Source organism: Chiloscyllium punctatum, chromosome 16 (assembly GCF_047496795.1).
Source record: "Chiloscyllium punctatum isolate Juve2018m chromosome 16, sChiPun1.3, whole genome shotgun sequence".
Classification (NCBI taxonomy): domain Eukaryota; kingdom Metazoa; phylum Chordata; class Chondrichthyes; order Orectolobiformes; family Hemiscylliidae; genus Chiloscyllium; species Chiloscyllium punctatum.
In genome coordinates, this window is record NC_092754.1 from 25,802,375 (window position 1) to 25,821,831 (window position 19,457).

Here is a 19,457-nt window from a genome sequence, read left to right on the forward strand (position 1 = left end):
GACCCATTCCACAGGCAGGGTTAGTGTCAAAGGTGTTGTAATATCACTTTAAGAGAATATGCAAATAATCAAGGAACCTGGAATATAAAGTATCATGTGATCAGCAGCCAGTTTGTGGTATGTAGGAGTACTAATGCTTGCTAAAACCCAACAGAATACCTGTTTGTTGAGGTCTTTGAGTAAATCAAACCTACTTATAGTTTACCAACCCTGCGTGGGTGCACGATGAGTTTGGCCCCAGCAAGGCAACAGATAGGACCTATATTCCAACAGGGGTCAGTGGAGGGGGCGGCTGTCTTTGGGGGAGGTACCTTTTCACCTTGCCCGGGCGGCTGATCAGGTGATTCTCTGACTCTTGCTCATTGGTTGGAAGATGTTGTTGGTTTCCAGCAGCGGGCTCTCCCTCCAGAAATATGTGATCTTGTTCAACATGATGGGTTTGATCCACCCCATTGGCCGTTACCTTTGTATTCTGTGTCAACAAAGAGAAACACAAGATGCTCATAACCAGATTACTGGGAGTGAAGAAAACTATTGAGCACATTTCTGCACATTACTGCACCTCACTCAAAGGGTGGAATAGCCTCCCTCATGCCATCTCTCACCCAATTCTACTTCCCTCTCTCTCACAGTTTCTCACCTCTTGCCTCTTCTCGCTCACTCACACGGTCTGTCTCCTACCTCTTGCTCCTTCTCTCAAACTTTGGGACAACACAAATTAGAAAAAAACCCTGCATGTGTTGAAAACCTGAGACAAAAAAAGTAAGTTGTTGAAACACATTGGTGAATTAGTGGCAGAGAAACAGTTAAACTAATCTTTGAGGTTAAGCATCTACACCTTAAACACAGATTCCTCTTATTTCCCTGACCTGCACGAATTAACCATTAATTCCCCAAACTGGCTCATTAAGAGGAAAATTAAATGTTTATTTAATTCCAAATAAAATGTTATTGTCCATTCAGAAATTCATTGTAGGTAAATTGGTGGCTCATGAAAAGGTATATAAATGAATAAAAACGTATATTAAAAAAAGTATGGCTCTGATTAAATAATGTAAGAAACTATACTTCATTTTAAAATCAAGCATTTAGATTAATCAATGATGCAATGATATCTGTAAAAATTTGTTAAATTTCTGAAGATCCCTAGATTTGAAGCTGTCTAATCATTACAGTTTAACATGCCTACACTATTCCAAAAAGGGAGTGCTGTGGACAGTAAAACAAGATTATGCTACAAAACTGATAATTTTCCAATCAAATCTCTCTATATCATCCAGTGTCTCACACAGCATTTAACAACAGAAAGAATATTCAGACTGCATACACACTCACAAATATGGTGCACGATCACCAGGAAGTCTCTCTTCTCTTTCAGCCGAACTGAGAGTATTATTTGTTCCAACAAGTGGCCTGACGTTCAAACAGCAGGGGTTCCAAAGACCCACACATACCCCAATCACCAAGCACCCACTTCATCCCAAATCACCTTCATACCCTATATATCTTTCCAAAGAAAACAGATGGGATTGAATTAAGTAGATCACGGGAGGCCTCCCCAGGTCAGCCAGAAGTGCCTGCTCCTCAGTATCAGCAAACAATGACTTTCACTTGGCATTTTATCAGCTACACTGCGCTCACTCAAAGTTTGTAATGACGTGCTTCCCTCAGAATTCCAACAGAGAGACTGACGTCACTTGGACTGGTGACCATTCAGAGAAGGTTCACCAGATTGACTCCTGGGATAAGGGAGTTGACTGAGGAGGCAAAATGGAGTGGATCGGGTCTATACATATGGAAATTTATAAGAATGTGTGGTGATCCTATTGAACTAAACTAGATTCTGAAAAGGTGCATGTTAATTTAGTTTATTCTTTCATGGAATGTAAGCATCAATGCCCAGCATTTTCGCCCATCCTTGAATGGAGTTGCTTGCCAGGATGTTTAAAAGGCTGGTTACGAACCAACCACAGTGGGATGGGAACCTGAGGGAGGAAATACAAGAGAGGGAAACAAAGATAAAGAAATAGAAACCAGAATTGAAGCCAGGGGAGAAACAGGACAGCACCAAAGACAGCCTTAGTACAGAAATGTGTAAAAATACAAATCTAAAGTTACTGAGGTGTTCTTTCAGATAAGCTAGATAAATTAACAATGCAGTAGTTATAAATGGGTACAACATGGTTGTAATTACGTAGTCATGGCTACAGAGTGACCAAAACATCTAACTGAACATCCAAAGGTTTTCTGAGATGTTGTTAGAGAAGGATGAAATCAGTGAGAAAGGATTACGGTGCTGAAAATCTCGACGTGGAATCAGTCTGGGTGCTGCTAAGAAATGGAAAACAGGACAGATGACATAGGAAGGAGTTGTCCATAGGCTTCTAAACAGTAGTGGTAAAGTAGGGAATGGCATTAAACAGGAAATTGGAGGTGCATTCAACAAGGGTGGTACAATAATCATGTGTGACTTTAGTCTATGTGTAGATCATGCAAACCATATTAAAAGTACTACTGTGGCAGATGAATTCCTGGAATACGTAGATGGTTTTTGAGATCAGTAAATTGAGGAAACAATCAGGGAAAAGATGATCCAAGATTTGATATTGTACATTGAGAAAGGGCTAATTAAAGAATCTTGTTGTTCAGGGTTCTTTAGGGAAATGTGACTATAAAGATGATGGAATTTTTCATTGGGATAGAAAGTGGAGTAATCCAATCCAAAACTAGGATCCTAAATCTAAACAGAGGAAACAACAAAGGTATTGAAACAACTCCACAGAGGCCAGTATCCCATCACCAAGTCACTCTTTATTTATATGTGGAGAGTTCCTGATGCTGATACAGCTCTCTGAGGTAGCTCTCAGAGTAAGTGTCGAGTGTGTGGTGCTGGAAAAGCACAGCAAGTCAGGCAGCATCCAAGGAGCAGGAAAATTGACGTTTTGGGCAAAAGCCCTTCACATCAGGAATCAGAAAGGGCTTTTGCCTGAAATGTCGATTTTCCTGCTCCTCAGATGCTGCTTGACCTGCTGTGCTTTTCCAGCACCACACTCTCAACTCTAATCTTCAGCACCTGCAATGCTCACTTTCACCTCTCAGGGCAAGTGGTCCAACTATAACTAATGAAATAAATTCAGGATAGTATTTGATCCAAAAAGGAGTCTTATAAGAAGCAAACCTGAGGATTGGGAGCAGTTTCCAATTCAGCAAAGAGATTGAGTAAGAGTGGTTACATTGCATAGGGACAAACTTGCAAGGAACATTAGCTTCTCCATGAATAAAGAAAAGAAGTGAAGAGGAATGTAGGTCCCTTACAGTCTGAAATGGGAGAGCTGATAAGGGAGAACAAATAGGTGACACAGCAATTCAACAAATATTTTACTTCTGTTAAGTATGTAAGTTAGCTCGCTGAGCTGAAAGGTTTGTTTTCAGATGTCTCATCATCCTACTAGGTAACATCATCAGTGAGCGTCTCTGGTGAAGTGCTGGTGGTACATCCCACCTCTCTATTTACAGGTCTTTGTTTCTTGAGGTGGAAAATGTCATTTCCGGTTCGTTTTTTCAAGGCGAGGTAGATAGGGTCTAAATTAATGTGTTTATTGGAGTTCTGGTTAGAATGCCATTCCTCTAAGAACTCTCGTGTGTGTCTTTGTTTCGCCTGTCCAAGGATGTGTATGTTGTCCCAGTCAAAGTGGTGTCCTTCTTTGTCTGGATGTATAGAAACTAGTGTTAGGTGGGTTGTGTCTTCTGGTGGCCAGTTGGTGTTCATGTATCCTGGTGGCAAGTTTCCTGCTAGTTTGTCCAAGATCATGTTTTTTTACAGTTCTTGCGTGGTACCTTGTAAATGACATTAGTTTTGCTGGTGGTATCTGATAGATCCTTTAGGTTCATTAGTCGCTGTGTAAGTGTGTTAGGAGGTTTGTGGGCTACCATGATGCCATGGGGTCTGAGTAGTCTGGAAATTATTTCTGATATGTCTTTGATGTAAGAATCGTGTGACTATAGTTTTTGGTTGTGTTGTGTCTGCTTGTTTGGGTTTGTTTCTGAGGAAATCGGCGGATTGTGTTTATTGGGTACCCGTTTTTCTTGAAAACATTGTATAGATATTTTTCTTCTGCTTTTTTGTAGTTCTTGGGTGCTGCAGTGTGATCTCAAAAATCATTAACATTTTACTTCTGTCTTCAGGGAAAAAGTCACAAATAACTTCTCAGAACTGTAAGGGAATCAAGTCTATAATGAGAAGGAGTTACTGAAGGAAGTTAATACTGGTTTTAAAAAGATGCTGGATAAATTAAGCTGAAAAATATCCATGATCTGATAATCTAATTTACAGGGTACAAAAGATGACATCCATGGAAATGGCAAATAGCAAATGCATTGTCAGCTCCCAAAATTCTGTGGATTGTAGATTCTTGGAGGGTTGCAAATGTACTCCCACTGTTTCACAAAAGGAGAGAAGAAAAATGAGTATTACAGTCCAGTTAGTCTAATATCAGGAATAGGGAAAATGCTGGCTATATAAAGGATATAATAATATCAACAGGATCAGAAGGCCAACGTGAATTTAAGAAAGGGAAATCACATTTGCCAAATGCACTGTAGGATTTTCTTTTGAGGATGTTACTTGTAGAACAGATAACAGAGAACCACCTGATGTGGTGTATTTAGATTTCCAGAAATTTATGGATAATGTTCCACTTAAGAGATTAGTGTGCAAGATAAAAGTACATGAAATTGGGAGTAATATACTGGCATGGGTTGAGAATTGGCTGCCAGATAGGACCTAATTCATAGTGGAAGGTGATGAAGAGTGAGGTATTGCAATGCTTGTGCTCCAGGTATTCACAAAACCTCAGCAATGAAGAAACAAAATATTTCCAATTCTGCACAGGACACAAAACCACTTGGAATTGTGAATGGTGCCTAAACTGTAATGAGGCTGCAGAGTGATTACACAAGCTGGGCAAGTAGGGATATACATGCCAGATGCAGTGTGACATGAATAATTATAAAGTTATCCACTTCAGTAGAAAAACAGAATGCAGTAGCAGAGTATTATTTAAACGGTGAGAAATGTTGATGTTTAAAGAAAGTAGAATGTCCTTGTACACTTGTCACTGAAAGCATGCACACACAGTGGGCAGTTAGGAAGGAAATGGCCTGTTGACCTTCATTGCAAGAGGGTTTGTGTATTGGAGCAAGGATGTCTTACTGCAGCTTAACAGAGCATTGGTGGAATATTGTGTACAGCTCTGGCCTCTTTGGCAAGATATACATGCCATAGAGGGTGTTTTGTTTCATTCATTTACGGGGTGTGGACTAGGCTAGCATTTATTGTCATCTCTAATTGCCCAGAGGGCAGTTAAGTGTCAATCACATTCCTGACAGTCTTGAATCACACATTGGCAGATTTCCTTCTCTAAAAGGGGATTAATGAACCAGACAGGTATTTCTGGCAATCAACACTGGTTTCATAGTCACCATTAGACTCTTAATTCCAGATTTTTAAAAAGAATCGAATTCAAATTCCACCATCTACCATGGCAGGATTTGAACCCAGATTCCCACCAGGTTTTCTGGATTAAATCAGCACCACACTCTCAATCTCTCAATTTCTGAGTTAGTAGTCTAGCAGTAATACCACTAGGCCGTTACTTCCTCATAGTGCAGCAGAGGTTCATCAGACTGTTTCCTGGGTTGGCACATTTATTCATTGAGGAGAGATTGGGTACACGGAGCCTGTATTCACTAGAGTTTAGGAGAATGAATGGGGAGATCACTGAAACATATAAAATTCTAACAGGATTGTACAGACTGTTTGCAGGGATGATGTCTCCTATGTCTAGGGACACTAGAATGGGGTCACAGTCTCAGGATGTGGGATAGGCCATTGAGGACTAAGATGCAAAGTAATATCCTCACTCAAAGAATGGTAAACATGGGAACTTCCCTAACACAAAAGACAGCCAAGTCACTGAATATTTTTAAGAAGTAGATTTCTAGAGGCTAAAGGTTTAGAGAGAAAAATATGGTATTAAGAGGGATGGTCAGTTATGATTCCACTGATCGACACAGCTGGTTCGATGGACTGAATGCCCTATGTTTCTTTGTTTTTAATGTCGCTGTGGCTCTGGAGTTACATGTAGGCACGGCCAGGTAAGAATAGTAGATTTCCTTCCTTCGAGGATGTTAGTGAACCAGATTTATTTTTGTGACTATCAATGATAGTTTCATGATCATCATCACAGAGACAGATTTAATTTAAAAAGTGACAGACCCCTCCCCTCCCTGTCAGGTTTATATTATTAGAAAGACCACTGTCTTCCCTCAAGATACGCTGTTCCCCACCCTATCATCCCTCTGTACAAAACTCCATTGCAAAATGACAACTTTAATATTTCTGAAGGACCAGTTCGATCCACTCTCCCATTTATAAACTTGCTGCCACTCCACCCACTCAGTTCTTACATGCCCTTCACCCCTCCATTAAACCACAACTCTTGGACTAGTGACATTTACCCCATCTCCATTCCACTCCATCCAACTGCAGACTCTCCACCCCTGCTTGCATCAAGGTTTGAGCTCTCACCTGCCTGTCAGGCTGGAGGCTATTCACTGTCCTGGTGAATCGCAGCACTCGATTGGCTCCCTCAATCTGCAGGCTGTTCGAATCCCAGGCTGGCACGTTCCTGAAGCCAGCATGACCCTGTGGCAGCTCTTTAAGCTGGTCCTTCACCACAGTTTCTTTTGCTTCTCGCCCACCATCATGCTGGGAGGTCAGCATTTGTTCTCCCATGCTCACCAACCTGTCTCGCAACCACTGTTCCTATAACAGAGAAATTCAGCAAATGTTACAGTAAAATGGGAATAAATAGGAATTTCAATGTATATTATACACAGGCCTCCCAATTTTACTGGAGCATGGAATCTGATTCAACCTGGAGTCAGTTTACCTCAGTACAGCCTGTAGCTAAGAGATTAGGGGTTGAAGACCTGCTAAAGGATTTGGGTGTTCACTCGAGACAGGGGACAGGGCTATCACATGGAGCTGAGATCCACATGCCAGCAGCATTTTCCCCAGACTTAAAAGGCCAACGTGTAACCTTCTGCACGATAAACACCACTCTCACCATCCCAGACAGCCAACACAGCACCTACACAGAAGTCTCAGTTTGAACCCTCTGCCAGTCAAAAAGTGGGAGCCAAGGAGAGGTGAACTAAATGAGACGAACCAGTCAGTGAATAGGGAGTGGCATCACGGGAAAGTAATGGGATGAGCTGAACTTGGAATTGGCTGAAACAGCCATGTTTCCCCCTTTTTGTCACCAATCATCCTGGAGTGAAAATCTTCCCAAGATCAAAAGAAGCAAATGATGGGACTAGGCATCCTCTGTCACCTTCAGATGTCAGTTTAATTCAGTTGTTAACTCATGGTCGATGGATTTGACTTAAGCTAAGCTGACAATTCAGTGCAGCCCTGAGGACGTATTGTATTGTCAGATGCGTCACCCTTCAGATGGAATTAAGGCAAGTTGTGGTTTTGATGGATACTACAGCACTGAAGGGGTCAGGGTTAGCAGATGTTACTCTGGGAGGAGAGGAGAGATCGACAATGAGCCAAGGGCCCAACTTTATCCAAACTGCCTGTGCAACCTGAAGACAGGACATCAGGAAGTAGAATCCCATTGAAAAATATACCCAGCTTCAGATGCCCCAGCATTTTACACCAAGTCACTGCAGAGCAAGGAGGCGAAAGGAAATGGAACAAGCAAACAGGGCAGAGAGTCAAATGTTCAGCCTTTGCCTAAAGGGTAGATTGATTCCTCATTGCAGAGGTCACTTATACAATCGAGAGAAATATCCCAATTCTCTCAACACCAATAAAGGTGTGGAATAAGAAAGATGCCTAGCCTAGCCTTGACTTCACTGCCTGGATCTGGGCCTGCAATCCTATTCCCTTCTTGTCGCTGACTCAGATATGTCTCCGGGGCAACACATCAAATCCAGGCCAATCCACCCCACATGGCAAACACCGAGCAAGACAAAGTTCTTGAAAATCAGAGAATTTATTTTGAAACAAAACAGCATTTGTCTGATTCTTCCTTCAAGTTCTCCTTGTTAACAATTTTACTAACATTACCGAAAAATATTTTATACAGTGCAGTTGCCAATTTTCAGGAACTTAGTCTTGACAATAGTAGGATTGCTCAGAGCTTTGATTTGTCATTAATATTTGTGTCACTCAGCAACCTTGAATTTTGTGAAAGATTTTGTCTTAAGTTAGCTGTACCTTCTGTTCAGTGACCTGCGACTGGTTTCTGTCAGGACCCCGGGGATGTTCTTGTCGTGCCTGATTCTGTTTCTGCAGTGTGCCTGGATTCAGTCCAAGGTTTTTGAAGCTTGGCATTGCATGAAGAGCTTCCTTCAGCTGCCTGTACTCTTCCACCTGGCCCTGCAGGAGGAGTCAATCGCAAAAATACCTGACAAGGATCATTGAAAAAGGGGCTGAGGCCAAGGTTGGTATACAGCCATGTTCAAGATCAGTATTCACCACTGGACAACAGCGGGGATCTGTGTGGAGTGAATCAGCTCAGGAACTGTCATGGTGGAATCTTCCCTTCAATGTAAGCCAGATTACCAGATCACCACAGACTGAACAAAACTAACTGGCTATTTCTTGACAACCAAACGGCAGCGTATTGTGGGCCTTTGCTGAACTGTTAGAAGTCAGCTCGTTAGCACATTTGTGCAAGTGGTAGTAAGGCTTCAGATAGAAAATTGTCCTGTACACAAGGTTAGTGACTGAAAGCCTTAATGTATTGGTGTTGTTGGGATGTTGTTAAAGAGATGCTAAATTAAATACTTCTTGAGTGTCAACACTACAATGTAGATTTAAGAAGAAAATAAACAGGAGTGATACAGGATTGTAATTGGGACACATTTGCCTTCCATTATGTTCAGCATTATTAAGAAACAGAAGACAAACTGGGATAATACTTGACTAGAAGAATGACCCAATTGCTAGATATCGGGTACAAGTTAAGACTGAGTCATTGTAAGGATGTCAGGAGCATACTTCTCATTGGTCAATTATTATAAATACTTCGGTAAAAAACGATTAGTTGTTGAGCTACAGGTGCACTCCCTGGGCCAAATGTTGGAGACACTTCCTGAAAAACTGAACAAAAAAGGACACTTGCCAGAGATCTTTGCAATGGCCAAGGGGAGTTATTTGTCAAAAGGAATAGAACTTGTCAACAGCCACTAGCTGAGGGGCTCTCACCAGGAGAAAGGCAAGGTGCCCACAATGGATCACCTGCAAGGAACATTGCCAGTCAATCATTCATTGGCATTGATTTGGGGGTTGCCATAAGAAATCTAGATCAGGCTAAGAATAAAGTGTTACAGCTAAAGACAATTGCCTTAAGAGAAAGTGAGCAGAATTTATTGAAAAGTTGTTTTCAACGGACAGCAATCAGCATCAGTTGTGAAGTTTAGCGGGGGGGGGGGGAAAGAGAGAGAGAGAGAGAGAAGCACTCAACAAGTTCCTGAGAATTGAAGCTACTAATTGATTTTATTTTTATGTTAGAGTTAAGTTGATCAAGTTAAAATCTTGAAGAATGTCTTGGGTCAAGAGAAGACCACAGAAGGCTTGAGATCCACAGAAAGACAGACCAACCCATGTTGGACTTATGCATTAAACCATACCTCGATAATAGAATGTTAAGTATTAAAAACTTTATTGATGGGTAAATGTTGTTACTTACATTCTAAATTATTGATTGTCCTTTTTGCCAATAAAGTTGATCCTCCAATATTTTCTTACTCTGATGTTTTGTACAGAATCCAAATACCAATCTGTACTGCAACCCAGCACCAGAACCTCAGACCTATACTGTGACAATGTGTCCTCACTGTAAGTCTGCATCCCAATACTGCACTGGAACTGCAACACTGAGCCAGAATTCTAGCCATGCAAGATTGCGTTGGGGACCATAGCACTGCATAAAAACACTGCACTGGATCCAAGCCATGCATCACAACAAGGAGCCAGAACCACAACGTTGCATTGCAACACTGCGCCAGAACAATAGCCATGCATCACCTTCACCACACTGAAACCACAGTCATGCTTTGCAAAACTGCATCAGATCTAGAGTGATGCATTACAGCTCTGTACTGGAACCACAGGCATGCATTACAACAGCGAGCCACATCTACTGCCATGCATTGCAACACTGCATTGGAACACTGGAATGAAACTGCAATAACAAATCATAACATTTCACCAGAATAGTAAATCCTCTGCTGCAACACTGTTTTATACTGCAAACCTTTAATCACCAGGATGTATTGCACAAAGTTGCCCCGTTTCTTAGCAGACTCCAATCTGTAATATGATGGTGCTGTGCTGAGATGTGAGAGTCATGTAGAATTTAACCCTCCCCTTCCATTATCCTCTCTTCCATTGGTGTAAATTTAGGGCTGTTCAATTCATGGAACTCCCTACAGTGTGGAAGCAGGTCACTCAGCTCAACAAGTCCACACCGTCCCTCGAAAAAGCATCCTGCCCAGACCCATTCCCCATATCCTATCCCTGTAACCCTGCATTTCCCATGGCAAATTCCACATAGCTTGCACATCTCTAGACACGATGGGCAATTTAGCATGGCCAATCTGTCTAATTTGACTGTAGGAGAAAACCAGAGACCCAGGGGAAACCCATGCAGACACAGGGAGAACATGCTAAATCCACACAGTCGCTCAAGAGTGGAATCGAAACCAGAGCCCCAGCGCTGTGAGGCACCAGCACTAACCACTATGCCATGCCAACAGATTCCTAGTCTCGGACAAAACGTATTCTGTATTTGATGATTACTAAATAGAAACATGAAGTGAAAGCCTTTTGAATACCACTCATCAGGACTGACACAGCGAGAACCCAAACTTGGAAATGGAACACCAATTTATATGGCTGATTGGTTGGACCATGATTGGAATGGAGACACAGCATGAACTGTCAACTTTAGTTAACAGATAAAAAAACTCAAACCAGGCAGGTAGACTTCTGCTTCGGACCGGAGTCACAAGAGATAGACGAGGCAACGGCAGCACCTTTTTGGTGCTTAAAGAGATACCAGCAGATCATTTGGGATTTTATGGCATAAAATTCACTAAAGAGGAGGAAAACAACTGCAAACTGCCATTCCTAGATGTCACAGTAGAGTGAACAGCCAATGAAGAACTTCAAACTAGCGTCTGCAGGAAAACAATACATACGCACCAAATATTGAACTACAGAAGCAATCATCCCAACCTCCACAAACATTATTTCAATGAGCCAATACACACTGCAGCACAGAGGAACTACGCAGAGCAGAGGAAAATCACCCATACCGTGTATTCAAAAAGAATGGGTACCCATCGAACACAGTACGCCGATTTCTCAGCAACAAACCCAAACAAGCAGACAAAACACGTCCAGAAACCCTAGCCACTCTCCTACGTCAAAGACATCTTGGAAATGACTGCCAGACTACTCAGACCTCTTGGCATCATGGTAGCCCACAAATCCACCAACACACGAAAACAGCAGCTAATGAACTTGAAAGACCCTATACAGACAACAAGCAAAATTAATGTCATTTACAAAATACCTTGCAAGAATTGTAACAAACACTATATTGGACAAACAGGCAGAAAACTAGCCACCAGGATACATGAACATCAACTAGCCACAAAACGACATGACCCTCTCTCACTAGTATCCTTACATACAGATAAGGACGGACACCACTTTGACTGGGACAACACATCCACCCTAGGACAAGCCAAACAGAGACACACACAAGAATTCCTAGAAACATGGCATTCCAACTGGAATTCTATCAACAAAAACATTGAGTTAGACCCCATCTACCACCCCCTGAGAAAAAGAACATGAAATGACATCACCGACCCAAAGAAACCCAAATATATAAATAGAAAGCAGGAATCATCAGTGCTTTACCCAGAGGCCCACTGAAGGTGTTAACCTAGTGGGGTGACAAAACATCTGGAAATGAACCTTCCAGCTCAGTGAGCAAACCTACACCTGAGCTACAAATCTTCTCAAATCTCGCTACAATCCTTTGCCATCAGAATGGTTTGAGGAGGCAGAGAGTCTGCAATACCAGATTGAATTATTGGAGGACATAGCCTTCAGGATTGGCGGGGATGGGAGTACAGGGTTAATGTTCAAAACTGGGAATTTTCAAAAAGCGGTGGGCAAGTGGCCAAGTGGAACACCATGAAAGAAATTCAATCTGGTAGGATGATGGAACAAGTATCAAGCTGGATGAGCAGCAGTTTCACAAGATTCAGTGTTGGGACAGCTGCCCATGTTCATAAAACCATAAGACATAGAAGTGGAAGTAAGGCCATTTGGCCCATTGAGTCCACTCCGCCATTTAATCATGGCTAGTGGGCATTTCAACTCCACTTACCCGCACTCTCCCAGTGTGAGATATCCTTGTGAGATCAAGAATTTATCAATCTCTGCCTTGGAGACATTTAATGTCCCGGCCTCCACTGTGCTCCATGGTAATGGCTTCCACAGTCCACCACTTTCTGGCCGAAGAAATTACTTACATATTAGGCAGTCTGCCAATATTGGAGACAATCCTCCAAAGGAACTGAACGGGGGCATTGGAGGAGTTTGGCACAGAGACAAAACATGCTCAGGGTTAATAATTTAAATCAGTTCACAACAGCGATGGTTAATTTAGCAAGGGCCAGATATAGTTTCTGAGAAATTTTTCAAATCTACTCCTGCTTTACCAAACTTGCAGCAAAGTAATGTGGGAGTGGATCCAAAGTCGTTCCCAGCCAGGGAATCCTGAGAAATTAACAGGAGAAATTCACAAAAGGTCCTTAGGGGCATCTTCCAAGCCCATGGCCACTTCCACCTTGAAGGTGAAGATCCCCAGCAGGTCTCCCTCCAAGCCACTCACCATCCTGACTTGGAAATATACCATTGTTCCTATAGTGTCACTGGGGTCAAAATCCCTAACGGCATTGTCGGTCTACCTACCAAACATGAACTGTGTGGTTCAAGAAGGCAGCCCACCACCCCCATCTTAAGGGCAATCACAAAGGGCCAATGAATGCTGGCCAGCCAGTGATGCCCACATTGCATGGATGAATTTAAAAAGGTAGCAGAGTGGAACGGAGAAGACTGCTGAAGTATTCTGCCCTGCGGTAGCTATAATTGATCTGATGAGGGAGCAGCGCTCCAAAAGCTAGTGCTTCAAGTAAAACTGCTGGACTATAACCTGTTGAGAGATTTTTAACTTTACATCAAACTATAATTACATTGAATTATGCAATTGTGCTGATGAATCTACTCTCATGAGGTCCTTTCATAAAGTCAGAGTTGAGTTGGGGGGTGGGGGGGGGGGGGGGGGGGGGGGAGGAGGAGGGGGAGGAGGAGGAAATGGGCTTCTTCAGGGGAAATAATGTCACTTGTTCATCACCCCTTTACCTGTGCCTTGGCAAGCTGTTCATGCATGTCCTGATGGGCTCTCCGCAGTTGCTTGCTCTCATGTTTCAGTTTGTTGATGGCATCTGGAAGGTAAGGAAATAAAAAGACTTGTCAATGAGGAAACAGTAGCAAGAAACCAAAAGACAGCAAAGGAGAGAGAACGACCCAGGTAACAGTCCGAGTCTGATGACAGAAATTACAAGAGGCTGGTAGGCAGAGATGGAGGTGGCATGTGTTGGTATGAAAAACAAAAGAGAAAAATAAACAGAAAGCAAGTGAGCGAGAGGGGGAGAGAAAGTCACATTCCCTCCCGCTGATTCACATTCTGGCTTTAAAAAAATGCCAATGATAAAAGTCACCCTCATATTCCAATAGCTCTAGTTTCCTGCACTGAGCTTTGCTGAAACAGTTCTGTTAAACACAACAAACAGATCATCTCCATTCAAGTTCAAACAGTGAAGCCAGTGCTCAATGCTTTTTTAGATTTTATTCTGAAATCAAAAATACAAAATCTTCATAAAACAATTTGTCCTCCTTTTGGAGCTTTTCTCCTGCTGCCTAGATCCCAGAGGAAGATTCTAACAGATATAGCATCGTCACAAGGTTCTGCCAAGTCCAGTTCCATGGAAGGTCACAGTCAGCATCACGTTCTCAGGTTTACAGCAGGTCACATGAAAGTGCTTAAAAAGGAGGACGTTTTCACAAATCAATTCACATTCTCTTCCAGCCACTCCAACAGAAGGGTGCTTTAGTAAGTTTTTATACAAGTTATAAACTTGTTCATGATCAGTTTGCTGTGTTAAAGATCCCCTACATGACTACAATAACAGAGAGAGGGAGAGAATGTGAAAGACAGCATGAAGAGGAATGAAAGAGAGAGAAGTCACACACTCAGACAGGCACATTATGTTGTAGTGCAATACGTTATTGGACAGATATACACACAGCTCCAAGGTCAGAGGGCCCCAAGAGCCATGGTGAGTCAGACACTTTCCACACACCTTGTAAAGTGCCAATTTCTAGGTCTTTCTGCTGATGCAGTTGCAGGTAGCGCTGGTTGTGGGTCTCTGCTGCTTTCCTGTGTTCTAACCGAAGGCTGTTGTGCTGAAGCTGCAGATCCAGAAGCTGTTTTTTAATTTCATCGTGCTGGTTCTGTAAAAACAGCAGTCAGGGTCACATCCAGGATCAGTGTCAATATTTCACTCTAACAGCCCTGAGCATCAACTGTAGCACCTCTGCCCTGACCTGTCTGTCTTTCAGGGAAGGAAATCTGCCGTCCTCACCTGGTCAGGTAGGAGGCTGGAAGAACACAGCAAGCCAGGCAGCATCAGGAGGTGGAGAAGTCAACGTTTCGGGTATCGCCCTTCTTCAGGACGGGGTGGTGGGTGTAAGGGGAGCTGCAAATAAAGGGGGTGGCGGGGCCAGGGTGGTAAAGCGGGAATAGGTGAAGACAGGTAGAGGGCACGAACTGGTTGGTCAATGGGAGGAATGAATCCGGTTGGTGGCAGGGAACAGTGGAAGGGATGGGGACAGGCTGGGAAGAGTGTCGGGGAAGGGAAGTTATTTGAAATTGGAGAGCTCAATGTTGAGTCCACCAGGCTCTAGGCTGCCCAGGCAGAAGAGGAGGTGGTGTTCCTCCAGTTTGCGGTTTGGTTCGTTGTGGCAATGGAGGAGGCCAAGGTTGGAAAGGGAAATTAAAATAGGTGGTGACTGGGAGATCCGGTCAGCCTCTGTAGGCCTAGCTGAGGTGCTTGGTAAACCAAGCCCTGACATTTGGTCTTCCCGATGTACAGAAGACCACAGTGGGAGCACCTGGTGCTGTAAACTGGGTTAGAAGAGAGGCATGTGAATCTGTCTCAGCTGGAAGGACTGTTTGGGGCCCTGGGTGGAGGTGAGGTGGCAGTGGTTTACTAAGAGGTTTTGCATCTTTTCCAGTTGCAGAAGGTACCAGGGGTGGTTTGGGGGAAATGGGTCAGTGGGGAGAGTGGCACAAACCAAGGATTGTCAGAGGGAATGGTCCTTGTTGAAAGCAGAGAGGGTTGAGGAGGGGAAGATGTGCTTGGTGTTGGGGTCTAGTGTGGAGTTGCTGGAAGTGTTTAAGGATGATGGTTGGATGCGGAGACTGGTGAGGTAGTAGGTGAGGAGAAGGGGGAACTTTGTCTTTATTGTATTTTCAGGGAGGTTCAGAGCAGTGGAATGGGGAGTGGAGGTGGTGTGGTGGAGGGGTATCTGGATGACAGAGGGGGGAAAAGCACATTGTTCAAAATAGATGGACAGGTGGAATGCTCATGAGTGGAATGTCTCCTCATCTGAACAGATGCAGTGGAGGTGGAGGAATTAGGAGAATGGGATGGAGTCCTTGCAGGATACTGGGTGGGAGGAGGTGTAGTCCAGGTGTAGTCTGTAGGTTTGTAGTCTCCAGATGGATGTTAACTGTCACCAGACATAGAAATGGAGATGTCAAGAAAGGGGAAGGAGATGTCCTAGATGGACCAAGTGAATTTGAGGGAGGGGTAGAAGCTTTGGGCAAAGTCGAACTACTCCAGTTCCGCCTGGGTGCAGGACGCTGCACAGATGCAGTCATCGATGTAATGGCAGAAGACTTGGGGCACAGTGCCAGTGACGGTATGAAAGAAGGACTGTTCGATAAAGCCAAAGAGACATGCATAGTTGGGGCCTATCCGGGTGCCCATGGCCACTCACTTGATTTGGAGGAAATGGGAGGAGTTAAAGGCAAAAGTTATTGAGGATGAGGACTAGTTTAGCAAGGAGTCGTTACCTAGTCTGGCCTATATGTGACTCCAGACCCACAGCAACGTGGCTGACTCTCAAATGCCCTGTGAAATGACCTAGCAAGCCACTCAGTTGTCTCAATCACTACTAGGGATGGGCAATAAATGATGGTCAGCCAGAGACGTCCATACAAAAAACAACTTTACCACATCATAGCCCAGGTAACAGAACACTGAACCAGAAACTGGAATGAATGGTCTGTGATGTGAGCAACCTCCAGCAGGTACCTTGATCAGGACAGAAGGAAAGGGAAGATAATAATCAGAGTGAGATATTCAACTCCTGAAACAAGGTTCTAGTGACCTTTGCTGGACACGGAGGGCATGTGGGTGCTTGTGAGAACAGGGCAAGGGTAATCCTGAATGGCCAAGCACTAGCTCATCTCATACACCATGAATGGACATTTGGAGGAGGTTGTTGTTGTAAGGAGTGAAGAGAAAGATGTTCAAATAATGATGGCTTTTGGATTATAATTTAAGATTTAGTTAATCTGGTATTCTTGGAGACTTTTAACAAAGCAAGTATTTTGTGAAGTTTAACAGTAGTAAGGGACCATTAATATCCATCTTTGAAAAGGTGCTATTTTATGATAACACTGCCAATCTGAAGCCATTTTATAACTCTTTACACATGGCTTATTATATAATTAGCAACCAGTCAGAAATGTATGGTTGACAAAGTAATGTAGCTCAATTAAACTTTAATTGGAGTGATATTAAAACATTTAAATTATTTTAAAAACTAAGGCTAGGTTACATTTTCAAATAGCTTTTAGATTAAAGTGTGCTAATTTACTTCTGTAAGATTCTGCTATCTTGGAAGAACACAGAGTCAGATAAAATAAGCATAAAATAAGATATTATAGTCTTAATATCTCAATAATAAAACTGGACAATACTTGGTTGTGCAAATTCAGATGGCCAAAGGTGGAATGTAGATAATAAAAAGAGTCGTCTAAAAGGACAACATATGTATGCAGTCAGTCAATCTTCAACTAAAATGGTCAGGGGTCACATGACATCAGGTTATAGTCCAATCTCTGAATGAAGGAGCAGTACTCCGAAAGCTTGTGATTTCAAATAAACTGATTGGACTATAACCTGGTGTTTTGTGACCCCTGACACCAGCACCTCCACATGATTCATCTAAAATAAACTGATAATTACATCGACAAATTATAAAGTTTGCAGAAAAATTATCTGAGATGAAGTATTAATAATTTAAGGGATAAAAGTAAATGTTCCCCACAACATCCTTGCTAGCTGGTCACATGCTGGATGCTTCTAAAGGTAGAATCTGAGAGAATTGATGTCAATAAGGTAACTAGAGAAAACTACAATTTCATATCACCTGATCATGACTAAAGCTGTACAAGACTGTTGATAAATTAACTTTTTCTTTTAATAAAACTGAACAGCTTTGCTCCCCTTATCCGAGCGAAGATATCTGGCATTGAAGGCTGCCATCCAATGGCGGTGTCACTAGGCTGATACCAGGTACGAAAGGATCACCTTATGAGGGGAGGTTGAGTAGGCTGGATCTGTGCTCATTGGAGTTTAAGAATGAGAGGCGACCTTATTGAAACATACACAATTCTTGGGGGGCTTGACAGGGCAGATGTGGGAGAGTTTAGGATGAGAGGGCAAAATCTCAGAATAAGGGGTCATACTGTTAAAAGCAGAAACAAGGAATTATTTCTCTCAGAAGGCAGTGAACCGGTGGAATTCTTTACTAGAGAGGGCTGTTGAGGCAGGGTCATTAAGATAGACAAGAGACAGCAACAACACAACAAGAAAAATGAGGAGCGTGAAAGAAAAAAACCAAAACAGTCGAGTGAGATTCAGAACAGAAGGTTTTCAGGTGGAAACAACACTCAGTGTTCAATTATCACTCAAAGCTACCTCCACGGGTCATCCTGCTCCAGCTAACACTGACAGTGGGTAATGTGGAACAAATCAGTTGCAACTTGTACAATAAAAAGGCTGGTACTTTGTAAAGCACGAGCTCCAGGCAATTGCCACAGGACCCTCTGGAGTCCATGAAGGACCTTCTTTCTCAGCAACACACGATGTGTTGGGAATTAGGCTGGTATGACGCGGTTCCTAAATTCCACACGTTAATGCACTTTTCACAGAATCTCTAGTGTATAAGCAGGCCATTCAGCCCATCAAGTCTACATTAACCCTCTGAAGAGAATCCCATCCAGACTCACCACTCTACCCTATCTCTGTAACCCTGCATTTCCCATGGCTAATCTACCTAGCCTGCACATCTTTAGACTGTGGGAGAAAACCAAATCACCTGGTAGAAACTCACACAGACACAGTCACCCAAGATTGGAATCGAACCTGGGCCCCCTAGCGCTGTGAGGTAGCAGTGCTAACCACTGAGCCACCATGCTACCCATTTGAACCTTCAACAAACAGACTCAGTACAACCAATCTTATTGACACAAAATCCCACAGGGTTTGCTGTACGAGAAGAAATGCAGATTTGTCAATGGTTCCAGTAGTTAAGGTGTCACTCACCTTCAGTATCTTATGCTGGGAACTTAGCGCACCATACCGGTTCATGGCATCTTGCTGCAAGAGAATTGAACAACACCACCTTCAGAATCAGCAAATAATACAATACAAAAAGAGACTATTTGGTCTATCAAGTCTGTGGAAGATTTCTGAAGAGCAATTTCGTTTGTTCCTGATGAAGGAACAGAGCTCCGAAAGCTCACATTTTCAAATAAACCTGTTGGACTACATCCTGGCGACGTGCGATTTTTGACTTTGCCCAACCCAGTCCAACACCGGCACCAACACAACATTCCATTTTTCTGCTCTGTCTTGATTTTCCTCCAACTATTTCCTCTTACGAGCTTCTTTGGAACCCCCGGCTTTCCCAGAGACAACAGAAATAAGCACGCGCCAAATGGTATACAGAGGCACATCCTCCACAACCAACCTTTCAAATCTGGTCAATCTAGTCCTAAAATAAAACCAGTCATGATAATCATAGACTTGCCTGTGACAAATGGACTTTTGTCAGTTCGATTGCAGTGAGAGTTGCATTTGTAGTTTGAATTGTGACCTTGGATTCTACCCTTTGTTGGTCTGCCACATGGATGTGGCTAGCATAAGATGAGTGTTTA

At 42.9% G+C, this 19,457-nt stretch overlaps 1 protein-coding gene across 3 annotated transcripts in view; it reads right to left on the reverse strand.

Annotated features, from left to right (window-relative positions):
- The window catches only part of LOC140487069 (uncharacterized), a 58,788-nt gene that overhangs the window by 16,319 nt on the left and 23,012 nt on the right, over positions 1-19,457 (reverse strand). For all 3 annotated transcript variants that reach the window (XM_072586510.1, XM_072586511.1, XM_072586512.1), the window contains 6 exons: positions 18,844-18,897; positions 14,524-14,674; positions 13,523-13,605; positions 8,291-8,452; positions 6,590-6,826; positions 312-472 (listed from right to left, as the gene is read on the reverse strand). In XM_072586510.1, the coding sequence (XP_072442611.1) occupies positions 312-472; positions 6,590-6,826; positions 8,291-8,452; positions 13,523-13,605; positions 14,524-14,674; positions 18,844-18,897 (848 nt within the window). The remainder of the gene's footprint in view (positions 1-311; positions 473-6,589; positions 6,827-8,290; positions 8,453-13,522; positions 13,606-14,523; positions 14,675-18,843; positions 18,898-19,457) is intronic.